This window comes from Papilio machaon, chromosome 2, assembly GCF_912999745.1.
Source record: "Papilio machaon chromosome 2, ilPapMach1.1, whole genome shotgun sequence".
NCBI lineage: Eukaryota > Metazoa > Arthropoda > Insecta > Lepidoptera > Papilionidae > Papilio > Papilio machaon.
This window is the reverse complement of record NC_059987.1, coordinates 3001087-3022317: the sequence shown is the minus strand read 5'-3', so window position 1 is coordinate 3022317 and position 21231 is coordinate 3001087. Positions and strand designations below refer to the sequence as shown.

At 35.1% G+C, this 21231-nt stretch overlaps 5 protein-coding genes across 5 annotated transcripts in view; 4 read left to right on the top strand and 1 right to left on the bottom strand.

Moving 5' to 3' along the window:
* The first annotated feature begins 1747 nt into the window (after positions 1 to 1747).
* Positions 1748 to 4324, top strand: LOC106717575 (gamma-glutamylcyclotransferase-like). Its single transcript, XM_014511457.2, has 4 exons — positions 1748 to 1842; positions 2361 to 2494; positions 3781 to 3949; positions 4187 to 4324. Exons 1-4 carry the CDS (start codon positions 1777 to 1779, stop codon positions 4322 to 4324), a joined length of 507 nt encoding a protein of 168 aa, XP_014366943.2. The 5' UTR covers positions 1748 to 1776.
* Positions 4325 to 5223: 899 nt separating this feature from the next.
* Positions 5224 to 8615, top strand: LOC106717602 (glycosaminoglycan xylosylkinase homolog). The gene is made up of 6 exons (XM_045682763.1): positions 5224 to 5855; positions 5972 to 6109; positions 6412 to 6640; positions 6822 to 7017; positions 7979 to 8179; positions 8282 to 8615. The coding sequence occupies exons 1-6, from the start codon at positions 5556 to 5558 to the stop codon at positions 8487 to 8489; spliced, it is 1272 nt and encodes a 423-aa protein (XP_045538719.1). The 5' UTR covers positions 5224 to 5555; the 3' UTR covers positions 8490 to 8615.
* Positions 8616 to 9189: 574 nt separating this feature from the next.
* LOC106717604 (gamma-glutamylcyclotransferase) lies at positions 9190 to 10496 on the top strand. The gene is made up of 3 exons (XM_014511489.2): positions 9190 to 9389; positions 9861 to 9994; positions 10085 to 10496. Exons 1-3 carry the CDS (start codon positions 9273 to 9275, stop codon positions 10389 to 10391), a joined length of 558 nt encoding a protein of 185 aa, XP_014366975.2. The 5' UTR covers positions 9190 to 9272; the 3' UTR covers positions 10392 to 10496.
* A 26-nt stretch (positions 10497 to 10522) lies between these two features.
* On the top strand, positions 10523 to 11339 carry LOC106717573 (gamma-glutamylcyclotransferase). Its single transcript, XM_014511456.2, has 3 exons — positions 10523 to 10660; positions 10743 to 10876; positions 10955 to 11339. The coding sequence occupies exons 1-3, from the start codon at positions 10535 to 10537 to the stop codon at positions 11337 to 11339; spliced, it is 645 nt and encodes a 214-aa protein (XP_014366942.2). The 5' UTR covers positions 10523 to 10534.
* A 2356-nt stretch (positions 11340 to 13695) lies between these two features.
* Positions 13696 to 21231, bottom strand: part of LOC106717572 (insulin-like receptor) — a 60883-nt gene continuing 53347 nt past the window's right edge. Inside the window, exons 18-27 of the mRNA XM_045683580.1 lie at positions 20124 to 20318; positions 19867 to 20021; positions 19581 to 19748; positions 19074 to 19316; positions 18867 to 18955; positions 18547 to 18775; positions 16189 to 16407; positions 15997 to 16077; positions 15666 to 15912; positions 13696 to 14527 (exon numbers count right to left, since the gene is read on the bottom strand). Coding sequence (XP_045539536.1) covers positions 14292 to 14527; positions 15666 to 15912; positions 15997 to 16077; positions 16189 to 16407; positions 18547 to 18775; positions 18867 to 18955; positions 19074 to 19316; positions 19581 to 19748; positions 19867 to 20021; positions 20124 to 20318 — 1862 coding nt within the window. The 3' untranslated portion in view covers positions 13696 to 14291. The remainder of the gene's footprint in view (positions 14528 to 15665; positions 15913 to 15996; positions 16078 to 16188; positions 16408 to 18546; positions 18776 to 18866; positions 18956 to 19073; positions 19317 to 19580; positions 19749 to 19866; positions 20022 to 20123; positions 20319 to 21231) is intronic.

The following is a 21231-nucleotide window of genomic DNA, read 5'->3' as shown; positions in this document are numbered from 1 at the left end:
CAGACAATCACGAGGAGAGCGGAATGTTTGTTTGCGCAAGCTGTTAAAAAAGCGTCCGCCCTCGCGCGGGGTGCGTCCAATTAGGGCGGCAACGGAGCTGATTGGGCGTAATCGCGTTAGTATCGGCGACAAACATCCCCTCGTCGCCTCACAGCCCGGCAGTCTAGTAGCCTCGCCGAGGGAAGCGACGCGACGTCTCCACAAACAAACAAAACACACATCAATATATACTCTCACTTATACTTCTGTACTACGCAATCTAATACTTCATAAACTGTGGATTATCGTGGATACAAAATGCACTTAATTTTTTTAAGTTCTAAATGTAATATTCTTTATCAAAAGGCGTAAAACGTCAATGAAAACAAATTGCGAATTGTTTTTTTTACTTACAAATACAATCACAAATCACAAGTCCACGTTTTATTTAATGTGCAGATCTCTTTTGAAGTCTTTTAAACGTGTATTTTCTTCTATTTAAGATTTAAGAAGAGATTTAAGATTTTCCTTTATTTATCTGGGGTTGAGTCGGCCTTGCCTCCAGTGCGACCAACAGTAATGCTACTGATCTGTTAACGTGCTAAAGAGATCAATAGGGACACTAAAACGTACATAAATAATAAATACGTGATACATATCCAATGACATATGCCTCTATGTATTTAGAATAGTGCCTGCTAGTTATTATTTCATTTTCATTATAAGCAATTGATTATATATCTGCAGTAGTCATCAGTATATATTTATGTTTTAAATATATGCAGCGAGTCACCGAGGGACCATCTTTGACAATGACTCATAATAAAATTAACATCTCGTGGACAATGTTCCCAAAATATACGTGAAAACAAAACAAGCGTTAGGCAATATGGTACAAAATTGTACGTATTAGTATTGACTGATAGGTCTGTATTGGTCTTCGTTTGTTACGGTACGAAATAGATTTTTCTGGAAAAAAAGCGGTACAATTATTATTAACTAGCTTTTACCCGCGACTCCGTCCGTGCGGAATAAAAAATAGAAAACGGGGTAAAAATTATCCTATGTCCGTTTCCTGGTTCTAAGCTACCTGCCCAACAATTTTCAGTCAAATCGATTCAGCCGTTCTTGAGTTATAAATAGTGTAACTAACACAACTTTCTTTTATATACCTTACTAGCTTTTACCCGCGACTCCGTCCACGCGGAATAAAAAACAGAAAACGGGGTAAAAATTATCCTATGTCCGTTTCCTGGTTCTAAGCTACCTGCCCACCAATTTTCAGTCAAATCGATTCAGCCGTTCTTGAGTTATAAATAGTGTAACTAACACAACTTTCTTTTATATATATAGATATAGAAGATAGATTGATGTCTAGGATGGGTAGTAATAATAAAATAAACTAAATAATATATGTTTAGGAATAATATTGGTAAGGACAAGTAATACGCAACGCTGTGACTGAGTGGCTTAAGTTGCACAAAATACAATGCCCGCGCGTGTGTACAAATTCATAACCTCAAGATACACATCTCCGAATATCGGCTGTGATAAATATTGACTACTATTATATTCGAATACTATAACCAATGTTTATAAAACATAATGTTTTGTTTTAAATTATAATCGTTAGGTAAGTTTGCAGCCAGTGGGATTTGCTTAGTTCAAGCTTAGATGAGAAACAGAACGGTCGCGATGTATTTGCTAATTGATATACTCCTCAGTATTATCTCGTACTGTTACTGTTATGGACAAGAGAATCCACATACGTTTTATTATTTCGCGTATGGAAGTAACATGCTGGACAGAAGAATACATTTAAGAAATCCAACAGCAGAATTTTATTCACCAGCTGTACTAAAGGTATGTTCACTTCGTTTATGAAGCATTTTTTATGTTAAATTAATGTTATTAGAGTTAAAAATTATTTTAGTTTGATCAATCCACACAAAGTAAAAACAAACATTATTTTATACTTCTGTTTTATGAAAATTTCTTGTTGTTATTCAAATATTTTAATTGAAAATCTGCAGCGGTTCGGACTTTACCTATTTTTAGATATTATTAGTTAAAATCATTTGGAGCGAATGGCGCGCTAAAAGTTACCAAAACCAAGTGTCAGTGAGAGGAGGAAAGCGTTGATATTTTTGTACGTCTAGTGTTGCGCCGATACACCGTCGCAGTGTTGATTTTCTCTCTAACACTATAATGTATTAAACATAAAATAATGTAATTTTAGGTATGCCCTAAATTACATTTTTATACACACAGACATTTAAGTTTGACCAATTACGGTTCGATTCACAAACTGCTAACGTACATACATCTTAACATATTCAATAAAAGCGGATGCACCCTAAGAAATATATTTGTAACATCAGGGTTACAGATTAGACTTCAACCTGTACGTACCGTCGTGGCGCGGCGCCGCGGCCACGATCGTCACAGACCCTGGTAGCTCCGTTTGGGGTGCCGTCTGGATCATAGAGAGGAAGCAGATGTATCGCCTTGATGAGTAAGTATTTATTTATCTACAGTTAATTAACTTAATATGATTGATTTAATTTAAATGATTGAATTAGGGTCCAATATAGTAGTAAAACTGTCACTATAAGAGCTATTAAGAGTGATTACAGTGAGAAGTTTTAGGACGTTTCAGTAGGAAACCACCGTCCTTGAATATTATGGTATGGTACTCCAAAGTTAAGGCTACATATAAATAACAGACTGTGCACAAACACAAGAAGGAAAAAACAAACGTGCAAATAATGTATTACAAGGTTCAAACTTTATGGCGGCTTATGGTTAGCTACGAGCACATGTCTGCGCAGGTAGGTGTTAGTTGAGCCCTCTGAAGGTGGAGGAAAGCGCGCGTAGATGTGTGCGCTGTTACGTTTCGTACGTATTGATGTCGTACGAAATTGCTAGCCGCCTTTTGGATTGCACTATACTCGATGTTGAATAACCATTCATAAAGTCGCTAGCGACCACATGCGGGGTGCGAGAGATTTCTATTCACGCATGCAGTAAGGCCCGAATGCGATGAGTGCAACATTCTTTACCGCATATACTCGTCAAGTCATTTCTCGCACGCGCTTGCTTTACATCGATCGATGAATTTCATTAGTCGTTTGTCCGTGTGCATTATACTCGTACTATCCTATACTCCTCTCATGCGATATAACAACCGAATTGACTTCTAATGAATTTGAGCCATAAAGCGAACAGAGGAGATAGTAGGCAAGGATTATTACCTAGTCTATGTTCCTTCTTATATTATAGGAATATTTTGAATATGTAATGTGTTTCATATCTTGTTTTAATTTATTTGAGATAGAAGACTGATTATGTACTAAGTTAAAGAATAAAACCAGTTGTTTGTTCTTAGTTAAATTTTCTCTTATCCAGATTTAATTTTATATATTAACTAGCTTTAGCTCACGTCACCGTTCGTAAATAAATAGGCTATGTGTTCTTCCAGACTATGTTCTACATCTATGACAAATTTCATCGAGATCCGTTGAACCGTTTTGGAGATACCTTCTAAGAAACATGCATCCATCCAAACCTTCGCATTTATAATATTAGTAAGATTCTTTCAGTTAAATACCACAACCTTAAACAGAGAGGCGTGAAGTAAAACGTTACTCGTATAGTAAATGGTACAAACTTTAAAGGTGTAGTAAAGTTCTTAAGTTCCTAATTCTAGTCATTTCAATTTTCCGTTCTTTTTTTTACTCTTTTTTTTCTTACTTTTTAGAAATATTTTTGATATAAATTAAAAAATAGGTTAAATTTAAGGCAAGAAGGTGTAAACCTAAGATGGTATATCCCGATAAATGTAACCGTCACCACGCCCCAAGGAAGAGATCACATTGCACGAACCTACAGAGAAAGCATTCTTCTTCCCAAATTGAGCGAAGGTGAAACACTTCCACCGGCCAGGAGGCCGTCAAACACGTACTTACAAGTAAGAGATCACTTAATTCATACTAACTAGTTATTTCCCCACAGCTATGTCTAAACAATATTGACCATCCATAACGAATTTTGAGACATGTTGGCTTATAATCTCTTTGTTTTCAAACGAAAAATATGTGTCTATGATAATGAAATTCGTGAGAAGTAATTTATGGATGACTCCTAGTTCCTGAGGTTAGCACGTTCCAACTTTTTTTTTCTTTAATATTTTGACTTCTTTTCTCAGGTGATGATTCTAGGAGCATATGAAGCTGGATTACCTCCGCAATACATCGGATATCTTCACACATTCCCCACCAACGGGAGGATTGCCGATAGCCATATACGAAATAAACTCGGCTATCCTTTCAATGTCTCTTTATGATGCTCTGAGAGTAATGCTAATGTAAGGTTTTGTCAACAAATAAAATAAAAATCCTAATTATCAGCAGTAAGTAGTGCTGTGTAATTAAATAAAGATTGTATAGACATAGGAGTAACCGTAAGTTTCCACTTCCATTGTTATTTCTGTTTTTTTTTTAAAAAAGATCACACATCATCAAAAATCATCATCACAATTGTTGTACTACTGTTTCGGTAGAGTAAAACAACCTTAATATTGTTATAGGCTACATTCCGAATTATTTGTTTTATATAGTAAGAAGAAGGCAAAGAATTAAATATGTAGTTTAAAGTTATGAAGCTACTAACCTATCCAATAATGTAATGAGTATGTTCGTCTGGTGAGAAAATGTAGAGAATGTTGAAAAACAGTTAAACCTCATTATAAATGTAAAGTTGGTTAAAGAGTATGAAAATATAAAGCGATAATGTAGTATGTAATGTCTCATCCATCACGTATTATAATACTGCTCACATTTAATGTTAAGTAATAAAATATGTAAAACTTAAACGGAATATTTTTATTTATTCAAATTCTAACGCAACCTATTGATGCCATTTTAATTAACGTCTAAGCTAGGCTTCTAAAGTTACCAAGTCTTGTCTTCAAATTGACCTTATACTTATGCCTTCTGCATCAGAATTGATCCATAAAAGTTGTAGCCTATTTGTGCGATAATGAAAAGGGATTTGGACAGAAGTAGAATTAAAAGATAACTGAATAATACTTTAATTTTTGTTAAAAATTGATTGTATATTTCTTTTTTTTAATGATATTTCCGAACACAATAAAACGTTCATTTTATTTGGCTTAAAGATCTTGTAATCAGGCCATGAAATCTTTAAAAAAAATCACTCTCTCTCTCTCTTACCATCAAATGTCAACGTCAAAAAATGTCAAATGACAAAATAGAAATTGCCGAAATGCCAATTTAATTCAATAGATTTCGGCGATATCTGATTGCTTAAATGCAATATAAACATATCGCTTTAACTTTCATCGAAATTTTCTAACCCTGGTGCCTCTAAATATATCGAAGAAAATATGTGAAATAACTTATACTAAACGACTTGATGTGACTTTGTCGTTTTGAGCAGGTTTACGGCTTAGTTGTGAACCTAAGTGGTGATGTCTTTAAAGCCAAATAAGAAGACGCCACCGTATTCAATTTTTGCCACATATATGATGAAAATTATCCGTCTAAAGGCAAATTATGTCATTGAACTATGCCTTTGCTTTTTCACTGTTTCTTCTACTACTTGTAGGTCTTAACCTTTACTTCTTTTACGCCTTAAATACGACTGGAAAAAAACCTTCACCTTATGTGGTACCCAATATTAAATTAGATTTAGGACCAAGTCTTTTCAAAGATATATATACACATTTTAATTATTTGCCAAAACAATACAAAACAAAAAATCCTAAGTTTATAGTAAAACAAAAAGATCTTATAAGCCTGTTTAACTCCAGTGCGGGTACAAATTCTAAGGATGTTTTGTTTGAAACTGAAAAGGTAAGTTATTTAAAGTCTATAATTAATTTACTTTATGTTGCATAAAGGCAACATTACAACAATTATTTAGACTTAAAATGGAAAATGTATTATAATTTATAAAATAAATTTTACAGTGGGTCAGTGATGAGTCTTTATTCCCTCATACCAATGGAGCACCAGGTCAGATCCTGCGTGCAATTCAAAACTCACAGATAGCATTGGTTGATAATGCACCAAAAGGGACACAACTTAAACTATTACTGTTGTTAGAGGTAACTAATCTCTTGAAAGCTGTAGAAAATAGATTTTATAATTCTAGTTATAAAACACAAACTAAGTAAATCAAAGGTGGCTTAATCTTGTCTTGCTAAGTCCTATAAAAAACTATGACCAGAGGAAGAAAATTAATAAAATGTCTCAGTACTCAGTAAAGTTGGTTGTCATTTGGGCTACAGGATGTCCTATGTCTAATAGATGTACAAGAAATCTTTTTTTTTGTAATAAATTTACCAAAATCTTAAGTATGATAAATACTGCATTTATCATACTTAATATGTTTTATTTTATTTTACAGGGTAAACAAAAACTTTACTTCAAGCCAAAGAGATATGAACTAGATAATGTAATAAAAGGCAAAATATATGCTGGTTATGATCGACACAATTCAGAAGTGTTTGCCTATTACTTAGCAATGGCATTGAACTTCAAATGGATTGCTCCTTCTGTTATAAGAAAGATTCACATTGAGAGAGACGTAGTGCCAAAAGCAACATTAGCATTAAATAAAACTATGGTGAAAAATGGTAAAAGATTAATACTTTTTAAATAAATTTAATACTAATGAAAATCTCAAAAAGATACTAAATCTGAGTTATCTATGGTTTATTTATTCTTTTCTAAATTTGTGTCAAACTTTAATTTTAAATCTGATGAAATATATATAGCTTTTTATATAAAGGTAAAAGACATGTTTTATAATTACAGAAAGTGGCTCAACTTGTATTTATGGAAAATGTTTTTACTGTAAAAGAAATGAAACAGTGTGTCCCGATCAAAATGGTGAAATAGAAGGCGCCGCCATATTATATTTGGATAGACAATTTAAAATTCATAAATCACCCTGGCGTAGATCTTATACTACAAAAAAGATGGAATGGGAAGAAGATAATAATTTTTGTAAGTAAGTATTTCAATATTGTACATAATTTTACAAGTTTTATGTAAATTCCTCCAATTGGGAATAATACTCTTTTGGGGGATCATCTTGAAGACAATACAAAACCTGTGTCAAATTTAAAAGTTTAGGGAAGTAAAGCCATTCCTAAAATAAGTTCAAGCTTATTACAAAATCCTTGAACCACCACTATTCTTTTTGCAATTTTATTCACATTGTATTTTTTTATGTCCAGTATTTTTTTTTTTTGTTAATAATTAGTGTCTACTAATGTAGCTAAATTAGACTGCAAATTTAAAACAATTTGACTTTTTTATCCTTCTATGATGAATTAAAACAATGGTCTTTAATTGCTTTGTATATTACTGTAACTAAACAAACTGTAAGCACAATCTAGTATATTAGAAGCTACTTATATGTTGTGTATTAATTAATTTAAATCTGCATGATTTCTCGTCATTAAAATATTTAACTATATTTTAGTTTGAAATTTACTTCTCAACTTTCAGTTACTATATTATTCTATACATTTCTAGAAGTATGGACTATGTGTGATGCTGAATAGTGTTCACTTTACAATCAAATTAGTATTCAGCACTATAGACTGTATGAAGTAGTTACATTAGAATGTTTTCCCACTCAATCGTAAGTGCTCAACTACAACATATCCTGCACAATTATGCTGTGTTTCAAAGTTTAGGCCATTTTTGCACTTTGCACATTTCATCATACATAAATTCATAACATATAATTTATCTGTCATTTCAACATAATATGTGTATTTAAAATAATATTATGTATTTATTGCTTTGTATATAACTTAGGATTTGTATTACGGAGTAATGCTTGTTTATTCTATTATAGTATATTTTAATGTGACTGCGAGGTTATTGTGTTGCCATCTTATAAAATTTAATTTATCTTTGCAATGGAACTTACGAATGTTTTGTTTAAATTTATTTTTCAGGAAAGTTACAGCAACCTTGAGTTTAAAGAGGATATTAAATCTGATAGATGTGGCGATTTTCGATTTTTTGATACAAAACGGCGATAGGCACCGTTATGAAGTATATAAAGACCAAATAGTATTGTTAGACAATGGTAAAGGTTTAGGAAACCCTTCAGTAGATGAATTGGATATTCTAGCTCCACTCTACCAATGTTGCATGTAAGGATATTATTTTTTATTATTACAAAAAACTAACTGTTTGCCTTCTTTAGTATCGTAAACGTATCTTTAGTATCGTTGATTATAATATTATGTTTATAGGTTATCTTTAAAAACATGGCAAAACTTGGAATTACTTTCGGGTGGGAGTTTATCTGAGACAATAGAACTCTTGGCAGGGTATCAAGGAAACAAATTAGCTACGGAAGAACACTTTAGGGCGGTGGATCGGCGACTCATGAAAATTTATGCCACCGTGCAATACTGCATAGGCAAATACGGAAACACAAAAGTACTTAAGAAAATTTAAGTCAATTTTAGACATTTATATTATCTTTGAATTCTTAGTGAGAACTTTATTATTGTTACTATGAAATTACTAAATTATAAATGGGATATTGTACCTGTTGTACTCTTGTTTTATATCTACCATGACATGAACGAAAAAAGTTACATATAAATTGATATTGTTCAAGTTATTAAAAATAAGTTCCATTATTATTTACATTTTCATTTAATTATCCCTCGTCCGACTAACAATTTAGTAATAGTGCGTTCAGTGCATCTTTAGCAAGTTTCTCAAATCAAATGTAAAAGAAATAAATTACCACTTCACTCAAACATCCAAGTCAAATTATTGCTTCATTGATCAAGGTCAAGGTTCCAAAAAAAATGGGTTTTTCGGCACAATGGCAAGTTTTATCTGAAAATTACCTTAAAACGTGATTTAGATAGTGAAATTACCTACCTATTAAAACCTCTACTTATTATTTAACGATCCATCGCATCGTTTCGTTCAGATGTTGAAAGGCTAAGGATTTTGTAGTTGCCAACATTCGAAATAGGTTTGTCTCGAGATATTTTATTGGCAACACTGTATTCTATCATTATCAGTCAAAACAAAATGTCATTCAGTTTCAGTGATAATGTAATGATAATATTTAGTGTTAATTTATTCGACTTTGCATTTTAATACTTCAGTTTCAAGTGCTCGAAGTAAATAATTTTTAGTTTCCTTTAAAAATGTTGTGTGATTTTCCCTTTTAATTGTGAATTTTAATAATTATACCGACGCAATTTTAAAGTAAAGAAAATGGTGACGCCAGTTAGAGATACATTCCTTTACTTCGCCTATGGCAGTAACTTGCTAAAGAAAAGGATTCACATTAATAATCCATCTGCGATATTCTTAGGCATTGGACGACTTGATGTAAGTAATTGTTTAACACTAAGTCACTTTATACAACACATACAAGCCCATCAGCTGATGCTTAATAACATCTTGTTCTTTATGTACAAAAAGATTATTATTATCTTGTAAATTTAATTATACTTTTTGTTTTATTGTTGTAATTCAATACTTCAATTCTAACAATTAATTATGCAATGCAAAAATCTAATTAGGCAAATTGAATTACATTCTAAAAATATACCTCTTGAATAAATAAATAAAATAAAAAACAAACCTGCTTTTGTCTATATGCCTATTTAGTCTTATCCTTAAATAAGACAGATTCTTTGAAGCTATTTCCTGTTTTTAAGGTTAAGGGAATAATTTCAAAACATTTAGCACACAATCTGACTATTCTCAAGTAAAGGGAGAGCTATGAACAAGAAACTGAACTGAGCCGACTTCTCTGATCTACTTATTCTTATGTAATTTTTTTTAACTGAATTGCAGGATCATCAACTAGACTTCATAAAGTACTCTGACCACTGGAGGGGAGCATCTGCTACAATTGTACCTACAAAGAGTCACCATGTATGGGGAGCTATTTGGAGATTACATAACAAAGATCTCAAAAGTTTAGATTGGTAATTTGAGTTTTATTTATTCAACCAGTTTTACATGGTTAAGTTAATGATATCTTGCACCCTCCATTTAACCACTTCATTTTATTTTAGGCAAGAAGGTGTGGAAACAAATTGGTATTTTCCAAAGATTGTAAAAGTTGTAACACCCGATGGTGTTGATCTGGAATGTCGTACATATCAGCAGACCATCAACCCTCCTCCTCGGACTGAAGGAGAGGAGATACCACATGACAGAAGACCATCAATTACTTATTTAAACTGCATTTTAACTGGTGCTGTTGAATGTAAATTACCTAAAGAGTACATAGAAAAATTAAAGAAAATCCCCCATAATGGACAACATGCTTCTCCAAAATTGATAGAAAAATTAGACTTGTCTCCTCATATTGATGAATAATATTAAAAACATGATTTGTATGTATATAATATGGAGTATGTAAAAAGATATATGCACCTCCTTTGTGGTAAAAATATAAATTTGTAAAAAATAAATAAATTGACAGACAAAATAATTGTGTCATCATTTTATTATACCATGGCATGATGGAGTCCACCCCAACAGAACCTAGCACAACACTGTTTTTTGCATATGGGAGTCATATGTTGACAGTGAGAAATGAATTAGATAATATTAGAGCTGAATTTGTTTCCATTGCACGTTTGGATGTATGTTACTTTGCCATTTGTATAGTTTTACAGATTTGTAAATTTATTTTTATTTACATTTATTTCAAAAAATTATATACAGAATTACAGATTGGATTTCATCAGGTATTCAAAGTTTTGGGGCGGGCCGCAAGCTACAGTGGTGCCCACAGCAAACGCTCAGGTCTGGGGTGTGATTTGGAAAGTCAACAAAGATGATATAGAAATTATTGATGAGCAAGTATCATTTAGCATTTAAGTTGTTTTACAAATTCTTACATTTTCATTATTATTAAAAAATTTGTTTATCTTCAGAAACAAACAAGTGCATCTCAAAAGATATTACATTATATATACTGAAGTTAACACTCCGCACATGGGTAAATTAGTTTGTCGGGTTTATATACAAAAAATTAACCCGCTGCCCCGTGGAGATAATGATGACATACCTGTGGAGCAATGGCCCTCGCGCACTTATAAAAAAGTAATGATTCTTGGTGCAATTGAACACAACCTACCATATTACTACATCCGTAACTTGAAGAAACTGAAACACAACGGCGAGTTCGGGTGCTACAGAATGGCCAAACTCTTGAAATTATTTACAACCAGGTATCCTTGTACATGCAGGTTATATGATCCAAGACGACCCAGGATATTGGATATGAAAAAGTTGAGAGAGAAGATGAAAGTTAAATAATTTATTTAATTTTAGTCATGAATTAAAAACTCTTCAAATTGAAAAATCAATTTTTATTCTTGAGATATTTATAGACCTTGTTCCTTACTTGGTATAAAATATATTTAAACAAGGGGTATTTTAGGATACATCGATATTCAAAACTATACTTGGCTAATTTCTGTAACTTTTTATTAATATAAATATTAAAATTATTGTTAATAGGTACTCGGTTCTCGTTAAATTAAATATAAAAATTATACACTATCTCAATCGTTTGGTGAAATTGTATCTAAATTGAGCATAAAGCACAACGCTACCCCGACACCACCCATCCGATACGATCCGATACGATCCGATACACGAACACAACACAATCACTCGAGGAACACATCATTTGGAAATTATTTTATCAGTCAATAATTTACGAATAACATAATTACTAAGAATGAGGTAACGTAATTGCCTTACTAGGTGGAAATCACAATAAATAGTAAATACTGATAAAGATAAGAGCGTAAGTAACAAAGGTAATTAATTAGTGAAGCCCGAAGGTAACGCTGTGTAGAGGCAACGTTGTGCGAGGCGCCCCGCCCCCCGCCCCGCCCCGCCCCGCCTCAATCATAACCTTATCATTAATTATTAACAAAAATAAAACATGTTACATTTTCACAAATTTGAGCAAAAGGCACTATGCAATTTACTTAATTAAAACATTTGGATTTACAACTTTGAAAAAAAAACAATTATAAAATCGATAGATTATAAATGGCTTTCGAGAAAAAAAATCCATGCAGCGTGCCTTTAGCCCGGAAACACCGCGTCTCGCTTTCCATACAAAGTCCACAATTACCAACCCATGTCATATTGCAGGCTACGAATTAATATAATTAACTATGATTATAATGCTTGTGAAATATGATTCTGTATATTGACGGAATTTCAACGGTATAATTATAATATTGTTCCAGCACTTCCGCGTGTGTTTGCGCGCGTTTGTTGCCACTGCACTGACACAGCTCGGCCATGTTTGCTCAACGCACAACATCGAGCCCGCATTCTATTGAAGGCTGGACTTTTGAAGGCACTCGTTTATACCCTTATACGATAATAATAACATTATATTTATAACTACATTAGACCCGGATTCGATCAAGAAGCGGGATCTAATGCTTTGGGACTCGTGTGTATTGCTTTCTAATTTTGGTTTGCTATATTTATGTAACATGTATTATGTAGCTAATGTTGTATATTTTAAATATATGACGCGATAAGTTAATTAAAAAAAATTGTTTTAATATAATTATATAAAACAGCATAACATGTAAAAGTCACTTGGAGCATAATAATTAATGGTCGCGCTTGTCGACAACGTGGACGTTTATACATTTTAATATCAGTTACTATGTCGTCAGGTAATGTGCAACTCGTTGCGATACAGTTACCTCCATTAGATATATTACATTATTTCTAATAAGGAAATATATAACAATGATGCAAACAAATGTTCCGCACATTACAACACTCGATGCATGCGACTGCTTTAATTATTTAATAGTTACATTAAGTAAGGTTAAATCACATGAAATAATAAATAATATTAGAGCTAGTGTAAGTTAAGATCGGTTGTATGTCGGTGATGAGACCGCTCTGTCGCATTACACGATCACAATTTACAACTATGTAACAATAGTTCATTATCTATTGCCTTATAATTGATATAGAACACATTGTTTCAACGTTATTCTTGGAAATCACTTCGATATGATTAAGATCGAATTATTATTTTTTAAAATTTTTGATATAATAAAAAAAGGTAATTCAAGTCATTCTAAATCATTAATATAATATTTGAATGCTCTATTTCATTTGAATTTCGATTAATTTTATATTTAATTATTGACAATTAACAATTTTATATCAAAAATCGAAGTCAATCAACGTCAATGAAACTTACAATGAGTATTATAAATATACAAATATATTTGTTATAATAAAGCGACGCGAGAAGCGAACTCGTGGCCGGAACGTCAAAACGTAACGTTCGCGACAATTACACAATTTTTACAAACGAATTCGCCATTCGCGTGTAACCAAACGCACTGGAACAGAACACCGCCGGTTACATTTATTTATAACGAGAAATTAATATAATTTGTACACAATCTTAACGCTACATCTATACACACTTTACACCTTACATTGTAAACTTAACGATAATAGGCTGCGGTCATAAATGACTTTCGATACAACTATATTACTGAGGTACACTATATAGGATCCACGTCGATATGACGACTCTTTTATATAGCTCCGGCGGAAATGTTCTAGTCCTTGATATGAAAGTGAACCTTCGTAGTTAGAGCCGCCGCGACCTCTCTTAAATGCACCTCTTGTGCTTTCAATGTCATAAATGCACATACATATGTGAGCACAAGCAGTATTGTATATTGAAACTATCTCTTCGTATTCGTATATTTTAAACGATATGTAACACTACGTATCTAATCGTTGTATGTTTCGTCTGGGTGTGTGTTTATGTTATATGTAAAGAAAAAGAAATACTCATTATTACTACAAAAGTAATCATTCAAAAAGTAAAGAAAGGTCTATGTAGTTTATACATAGGATATTAATTGAATTAACAACTATATTATATAATAAATAATTTAACGACCTTCATTTCGTCAAGTATATTCGGGTAATTTTCTAACTAACACTATTTTGTTAAAAAATAATGTATTATTTTGTATAGTTCGATGTTTGGTATATATCTGTGAGAGCCGGAGAGGTGAACGCGGCGGCTCATCGCGGGATGGAATCGAGCATACGAAATAAATAATACAAGGCGAACAATTCACTAGCTACGCTTACAACTAGGATTCGAAGAGCGCGGCGCACTGACTCGCCGGCCTGAGGTAGATAAGTCCGCCCACCGCCCACCGCGCACCGCCCACACAGGCGGGGCGGGGGCTAGCAGCCGGTGGTGTCGTCGAGGGGGTCGAGGGGGTCGTGCAGGACGCCGTTGGGCCCCTTGTGCGCACGAGCAGGCTGCAGCGGCTGTGCGGCTGCGTCGTCGTCGGCCCGCGAGTGCAGAGAGGAGAGCTCGCGCACCCACGTGGCCAGGCGCCCCGACACCCCGAACAGGTTGGAGCCCGACCCCGTCGCCACCGCGCCCACGTTCACCTCCGCGCACTCCGCCTCCTCCTCTGCACACGCATCACAATACATCACAATACATCACAATACTTCAACAAAATATTCTTTCTAATTTATAGTACTTTTCAATCTCATTATCCTTTAGATTAACTCAAATTCTAGTGTTATGCCAACTATTAACAATATAAAATACAAAATAACTGCGATTGCGGTATTACAATTACGTTAAGCGAAACATCAAAGAGTAAAATTAAACTAGATGTTATTACTACATGTTTACCATACTCCGAATGCATTTATTATATTAGCTAAACTTATACCAAACTAAATACAGCTAACTGCCGGCTGATATACTAAAAAGCTTCTAATAACCTAGCAACTGTAATCTAATAGTTAAATCTAGTAGTACTTTATAAACGGCATATTCACTAGCATAGAGGCAATTTCCACTAAGGTCTTACGATGTAAATAATTTAAAATACAATTGCACTAGTGATATAATTTTGGTAAATCAGGAAATGATAACAATGGTGCGTCCAGCAGTAGATATGAACATGCACATTGCACACGCTACTTACGGGCGTCAGCGCGCCGCACACACCTCGCCCGCTGCCCGCAACATACAACCACATTATACTTTGTTGTTATCATTTACTGAATACCAACACACAAACATACTAATTTTACTTTATATTATATCAACTTTTGTAATCTAAGTAATACTTGTTCAAATAGCTAACAAATTTATATCTTTATAGACGAATTTTAAAATAAAATTAATAAACAACATTTGCAAACTACCTTTTTTTACAAAATATATTTTCTTTTGTTAAATAATTTTCACGTTTCTGTATTTTTTCTTGTAATGAATTTAACCGAATATATTATTACCTAAGTAAGCTTATATTGAAGTTAATATTTAAGAGAAGATTTAGTTGTGTTGAGTTAATAGTTTAACTTTTGTAACCGTTTTCAAAGTCAGTAATCCTAGAATGAGTGGAAGAAAGGAGAAAACAAAACAGTTTCTGTTTATCAAAATTAGAAACAGCAGTATTACTCGAAAACTAATAAAAACTAACAACACAAACCTAATTATTTAAAAAAATAAGTATTGTGTGACAGTTACAAAAAATTAATAAGAAAAAGTGATTGTTTATGTACGTTATAGGGGTGGGGGTAGATACTGACCTACGGTGGTGCGCATGAGGGCGTACATCTCCTGACCCTGCGGCGAGTGGAAGAAGGAGCGATGTCGGAAGTAGGGCTGTGCGCTGGGCGCGAGGTCTGCCACCAGCTGGAGGAAGGAGGGTCGCGTGTTGGCGCGGTGAGCCCAGCAGGCGCGCATCAGCTCGTACAGCCTGTCGGGGCAGTGCTCCGGCCGCTCCATCACCCCGCCCTCCACCACGTACCGCACCACTTGCTCGTTTGATAAACCCTACAATACATGTTGCAACAGTTATTTAATACGTTCAGTACAACTCTGAGCCGAGTATAATCTTATATGGAGCTGTGCTAATACCTGATAGGGCTGCATCGCGAGCGTCGCCATCTCCCATAGCACAACACCGTAACTCCACACGTCACTGTTACTTGAAAACACCTGCAATTCATTTTTACCACGTATATAAGATAAATTATGTGCCTAAGTTACGTTTACTTTAAGTTGTAAGTTTGATTATGTGAATATTATCCATTATAAATAAGTACTGACCCCGTCCTTGAGACTCTCGGGGCTCATCCACCGCACAGGTAGCAGACCCTTGGTGCCCTTGCGGTAGTAGTCGGTCTCGTAGATGTCGCGCGTCATTCCGAAGTCGCCGACTTTAACGGTGAGATCGCCGGCGACCATGCAGTTGCGCGCCGCAAGGTCGCGGTGGACGTACTTCTTGGCGGCCAAGTACGCCATACCGTCCGCTATCTCTATAGCCATCTGCAATAAAAGATGTTCGTAAATCGTCACTTGCATGCTTTATTTATCGTTAAAACTATATCACTTAGGCCGCGTGCCTTTGCTTTTACTATAACAATGACACTTTACAATGACACGGCCACGAATATCGTAAAAAAGCAGTAACTAGACGAATGGCATAATTAAAAAGCGATGTTAGAGATGAGTAATAGTCTAAGAGCCCGTGAACCCCAGACCTTCGTTATTTTATAAAAGCTGAAAGTTTGTCAGCGCATGCTCCCAACACAGGTAAGAACGATGGACTATTATGAAGTTTGGGTTACCGTGGCTTTGGCAGGTAAACGGTACTAAAGGTGTGTAAAATACCGATCTAAATTCGTCAAATTATAAAGTGTGATTTTTTGGTATTACCTTCAGAATATTATTAAAAATCACGTTATTGATTGCCAGACACTTAACATCGTGGCAACCCCTTGCCAGACACCCCTAATGTTCATGAAATTATAATTCTACTTATGTTATAGTATAAAAGCTGATTTTTATATATAATACTTAGGTAATAATTAGATGATGTTTCCTCATCAGCCAGACATTTTTGATAGTTCCAACCCCTTGCCAGACAATGATGTAGGGTCGCTGTAGGAGCGAGCGCGAGACAGTATATGTATGGTGGGTGCGAGTGAGATGGCGAGATAGGTCTATCGCGATCCCTCAATAACAGATTATAAAAAAAAACCAAATAAATGATACTCAAAAATTTAATTAAAAATATATTAATAACATTACAAGTTATTATAGAGCAAGAGCCCGTGAACCCCAGACCTTTATTATTAGTAGTAGTAAAAGTAGTATCCATTTCAATGGAATTCTCTGCATATATTCTCTCCAATGAATCAGTATATAATTCATGTAAATGGAATTATATACTGATGACAGCGGCCATTGTTGATAATATCTTCTTCTATGATGCTACAAATTTCATTGAAAGATCAGTCTTTTTAGAATTTTTAGGTTCTGAGGTAAAATATTTTTTCATCAGTCATAAGTCATTAGTCATTTTAATCAGTATAAGTAAAAAAATTTGTTTATTTTGTAATAAAAAAAGAGACAAGTGAGATCAAAAATGCTTCCACTCCATGAAGGTGATAAAAACCAATTTCAGTCTCGTATAATGTCTAGCATTGAAAATCAAAAAGAGTATAATGAGTTGTTAAGTAGATTGGAAAGTATTGCAAATCCGAAAATATACTATCACACTGACTGTAGGATTCAGTTTAATAATAAAATATCTTCATTGGCGAAAATATCTGTTAAAAGTGATTGGCATCATTATCGAGAGTACCACCAAGAATCTTTCAATGAAATTTGTAGCATCATAGAAGAAGATATTATCAACAATGGCCGCTGTCATCAGTATATAATTCCATTTACATGAATTATATACTGATTCATTGGAGAGAATATATGCAGAGAATTCCATTGAAATGGATACTACTTTTACTACTACTAATAATAAAGGTCTGGGGTTCACGGGCTCTTGCTCTATAATAACTTGTAATGTTATTAATATATTTTTAATTAAATTTTTGAGTATTATTTATTTGGTTTTTTTTTTATAATCTGTTATTGAGGGATCGCGATAGACCTATCTCGCCATCTCACTCGCACCCACCATACATATACTGTCTCGCGCTCGCTCCTACAGCGACCCTACATCATTGTCTGGCAAGGGGTTGGAACTATCAAAAATGTCTGGCTGATGAGGAAACATCATCTAATTATTACCTAAGTATTATATATAAAAATCAGCTTTTATACTATAACATAAGTAGAATTATAATTTCATGAACATTAGGGGTGTCTGGCAAGGGGTTGCCACGATGTTAAGTGTCTGGCAATCAATAACGTGATTTTTAATAATATTCTGAAGGTAATACCAAAAAATCACACTTTATAATTTGACGAATTTAGATCGGTATTTTACACACCTTTAGTACCGTTTACCTGCCAAAGCCACGGTAACCCAAACTTCATAATAGTCCATCGTTCTTACCTGTGTTGGGAGCATGCGCTGACAAACTTTCAGCTTTTATAAAATAACGAAGGTCTGGGGTTCACGGGCTCTTGCTCTATAAAGTGAATGTAGTGACGTTTGTGTACCTGCAGTATGTTCTGCAGCGTGGGCGGGGCGTTGTCGTCCTTCTTGGGCAGGGAGGAGTCTGCGTCGGGGCGGTGAGAGCGCAGGTAGGTCTTGAGGTCTCCGCACTCCATCAGCTCCATGACTACGAGTGTCGGCTGTCCTCGCGACACCACGCCCAGCAGCCGCACCACGTGGTAAGTGTCGAACGCCTTCATCACAGACGCCTCGTTCAGGAACTCTATCCGCTCCCTGCACACAAGTACACACACATACAATTTTATATTAATTGAAATCTGCTAGTATTAACAAGTTTAAGTCAAAATTAAAAAAAATACAGTACCTGTCAGTTGCATGTTCATTGACCGTTTTCACAGCGCAGCGAGTTTCCGGTTTACCTTTTTCTATATTTTTAGCAATGCCTTCATATACCTGAAAATAATTAAAAAAAAAATAATTTATACTCTCTTTCCATATGATTTATTCATTCATAATCGTTGTATGGTAGACAATAGATTTGTCTTTGATAATAGATTTATGTTTATCTTACCATTCCGAAGGATCCCTGTCCCAGTTCCCGTATGAACTCGATGCTGGACCTGGGCAGCTCCCACTCGTCGGGCACATACACTGTGGAGACGTACTCGGGGTTGACGGTGGCGAAGAGCTTGTTGCCCTCGGGCGAGGGCAGGGCGCGGCGAGCGTACCACGCGCCGCCCGCCAGCAGCACCAGCAGCAGCACACCCGCCGCCACGCCCCACGCCCACAGGAATCCCTTCTCTGAATCACGGTCCTATCAACACGCACATTTTCAAACTAAAAAATCTAGAAGTAGTAAGATCAAATTACAGGTCTAAAATACTATTTTAAGTAATTTTAACGTGTCTAGTGTGTGTGGTTCATTTTTGTACGGGAGACACGCTCTTAAGTTGCATTTTTAATATTCTATATAGTATTCGACGTCTTCGTAAAACATAAAAATTCGTTAGCTTTTTTTTAACTTTACAAACGCCACAAATGATGTGTGCGTGTAGTAATTGGTCGTAGTAATACGTACCGGTATGAATGCGTACACGTGTGCGGAGACGTTGCCGGCGCCGCTGACGGTGACGGGGGTGACGCGCACGCTGTAGTTGCCGGGCGCCATGTTGCGCAGTGTGTAGCCGCGCCCGTTCGCCTCGTAGTCCGTCGCCGTGATACACCGCTGAAGGCCCACGTCCTGCGCCTAATACAATACACACTTCAAGTAAATATATTAATTAACAAGGCGCAAAAATAAGGATTTCAATATTCAAATGCCCTTCAAAACTTCAGAAACATTCAAATGAGACGTTAAGTCTTACCTGGTTGTTATCCACGATCCGCGAGTGCTGCACGAAGTAAGCTATTGCGAATCCATTCGGGTTCTCTGGTGGCTTCCAAGTTACATTGAGTTCCGGCAGCGTCTTGTTCGATGTTATCACTTCCACACGGACATCCTGAACAACGTCAGCGTTAGCTGCGGACGACACAAAGAGAATCTTAATTATGTAGCTCCACATTCTCAGTACGCATGTTATGTCCTCTTATATTCCTTGTTTAAGCTAGACGAAGTACTTACGCAACTCTAGTGTCCGGAAGGTGTTAAACGAGCGCCCGGAGCACCAGGTCTTGTCGTAGTTGTCCTCGGGCTCGTAGTCCTGCTTTTGCCTGCAGGCCCACAAGTTGACGGTGTACCAGGTGTAGTGCCTCATCTCCTCCACCACCAGTGACCGCGCGCTGCCGTCCAGCTCGAAGTACAGCGACTTCACGTATCCTGTTAATATTATGATAGTTTCTATTTAGAAATTAGAATTTGACCTTCAGCACAAACACTAGTCGGATGAAACGTGGAAATATTTCGTCTTAATATATGTCTTTGAGTAATCGTGGTATTTTGGGTGTGCCATTTGCAGCAACTAATGTTGTTGCGGACTCTATCGCTGTTAAAAAGTTTAAATCGCCATCAGTTTGACAAGATATCGCTATTCTTTATTAGAGTGTGAATTAATTTTAAAAATAATGTTACTTACCTTTACATATATGGTTAAAAATAGTGAGTAGAAAATACACGTTTTTTTTTAAATTATATATTTTTATGATACTTTAGAATTCGTGTATGACACATTTTAATAAGTTAGTTAAAATTCTACCAAAAAGTAGACTATTAATACTCTGAATTCGTCACATGCGGTTACATATAAATTTAACATTAATACCAAGCAAGTCCAATATTATAAAGAAAACATGCAAAGCGATGGATTTCATTAACAGAAAAAGGTCAAAGTAAATCACTGCATACTAGTTGTTGCCCGTGACTTTGTCCGCGTGGAATTAAGAAAAAAGTAGCTTAGTGTAGCTTCCTAACAGTGAAAGAATTTTTCCGATTAGATCAGTACTTTCGGTGCCTATTCAATGCAAACAATCGAATCTTTCTTCTTTATATTATTAGTATAGATATATACTCCTTAGACCTTAGACTTATCGTAGGTTTCTTAGATTAAAATCCCCATTTAAAATATTTTTTTATCTCTGTTTTGTCAGGTATAATGAAATGAATAACAATATCTATACAGAGATTTTGGTTTCAGAAACCAACATTAAGACCCCCTAAGTGCAGTGGTTAGTTTAGCACTTCTTAAAACGTGCAACCTTTATCAAAGCCATGCTGTAACCGCTGTCCGCGGTGT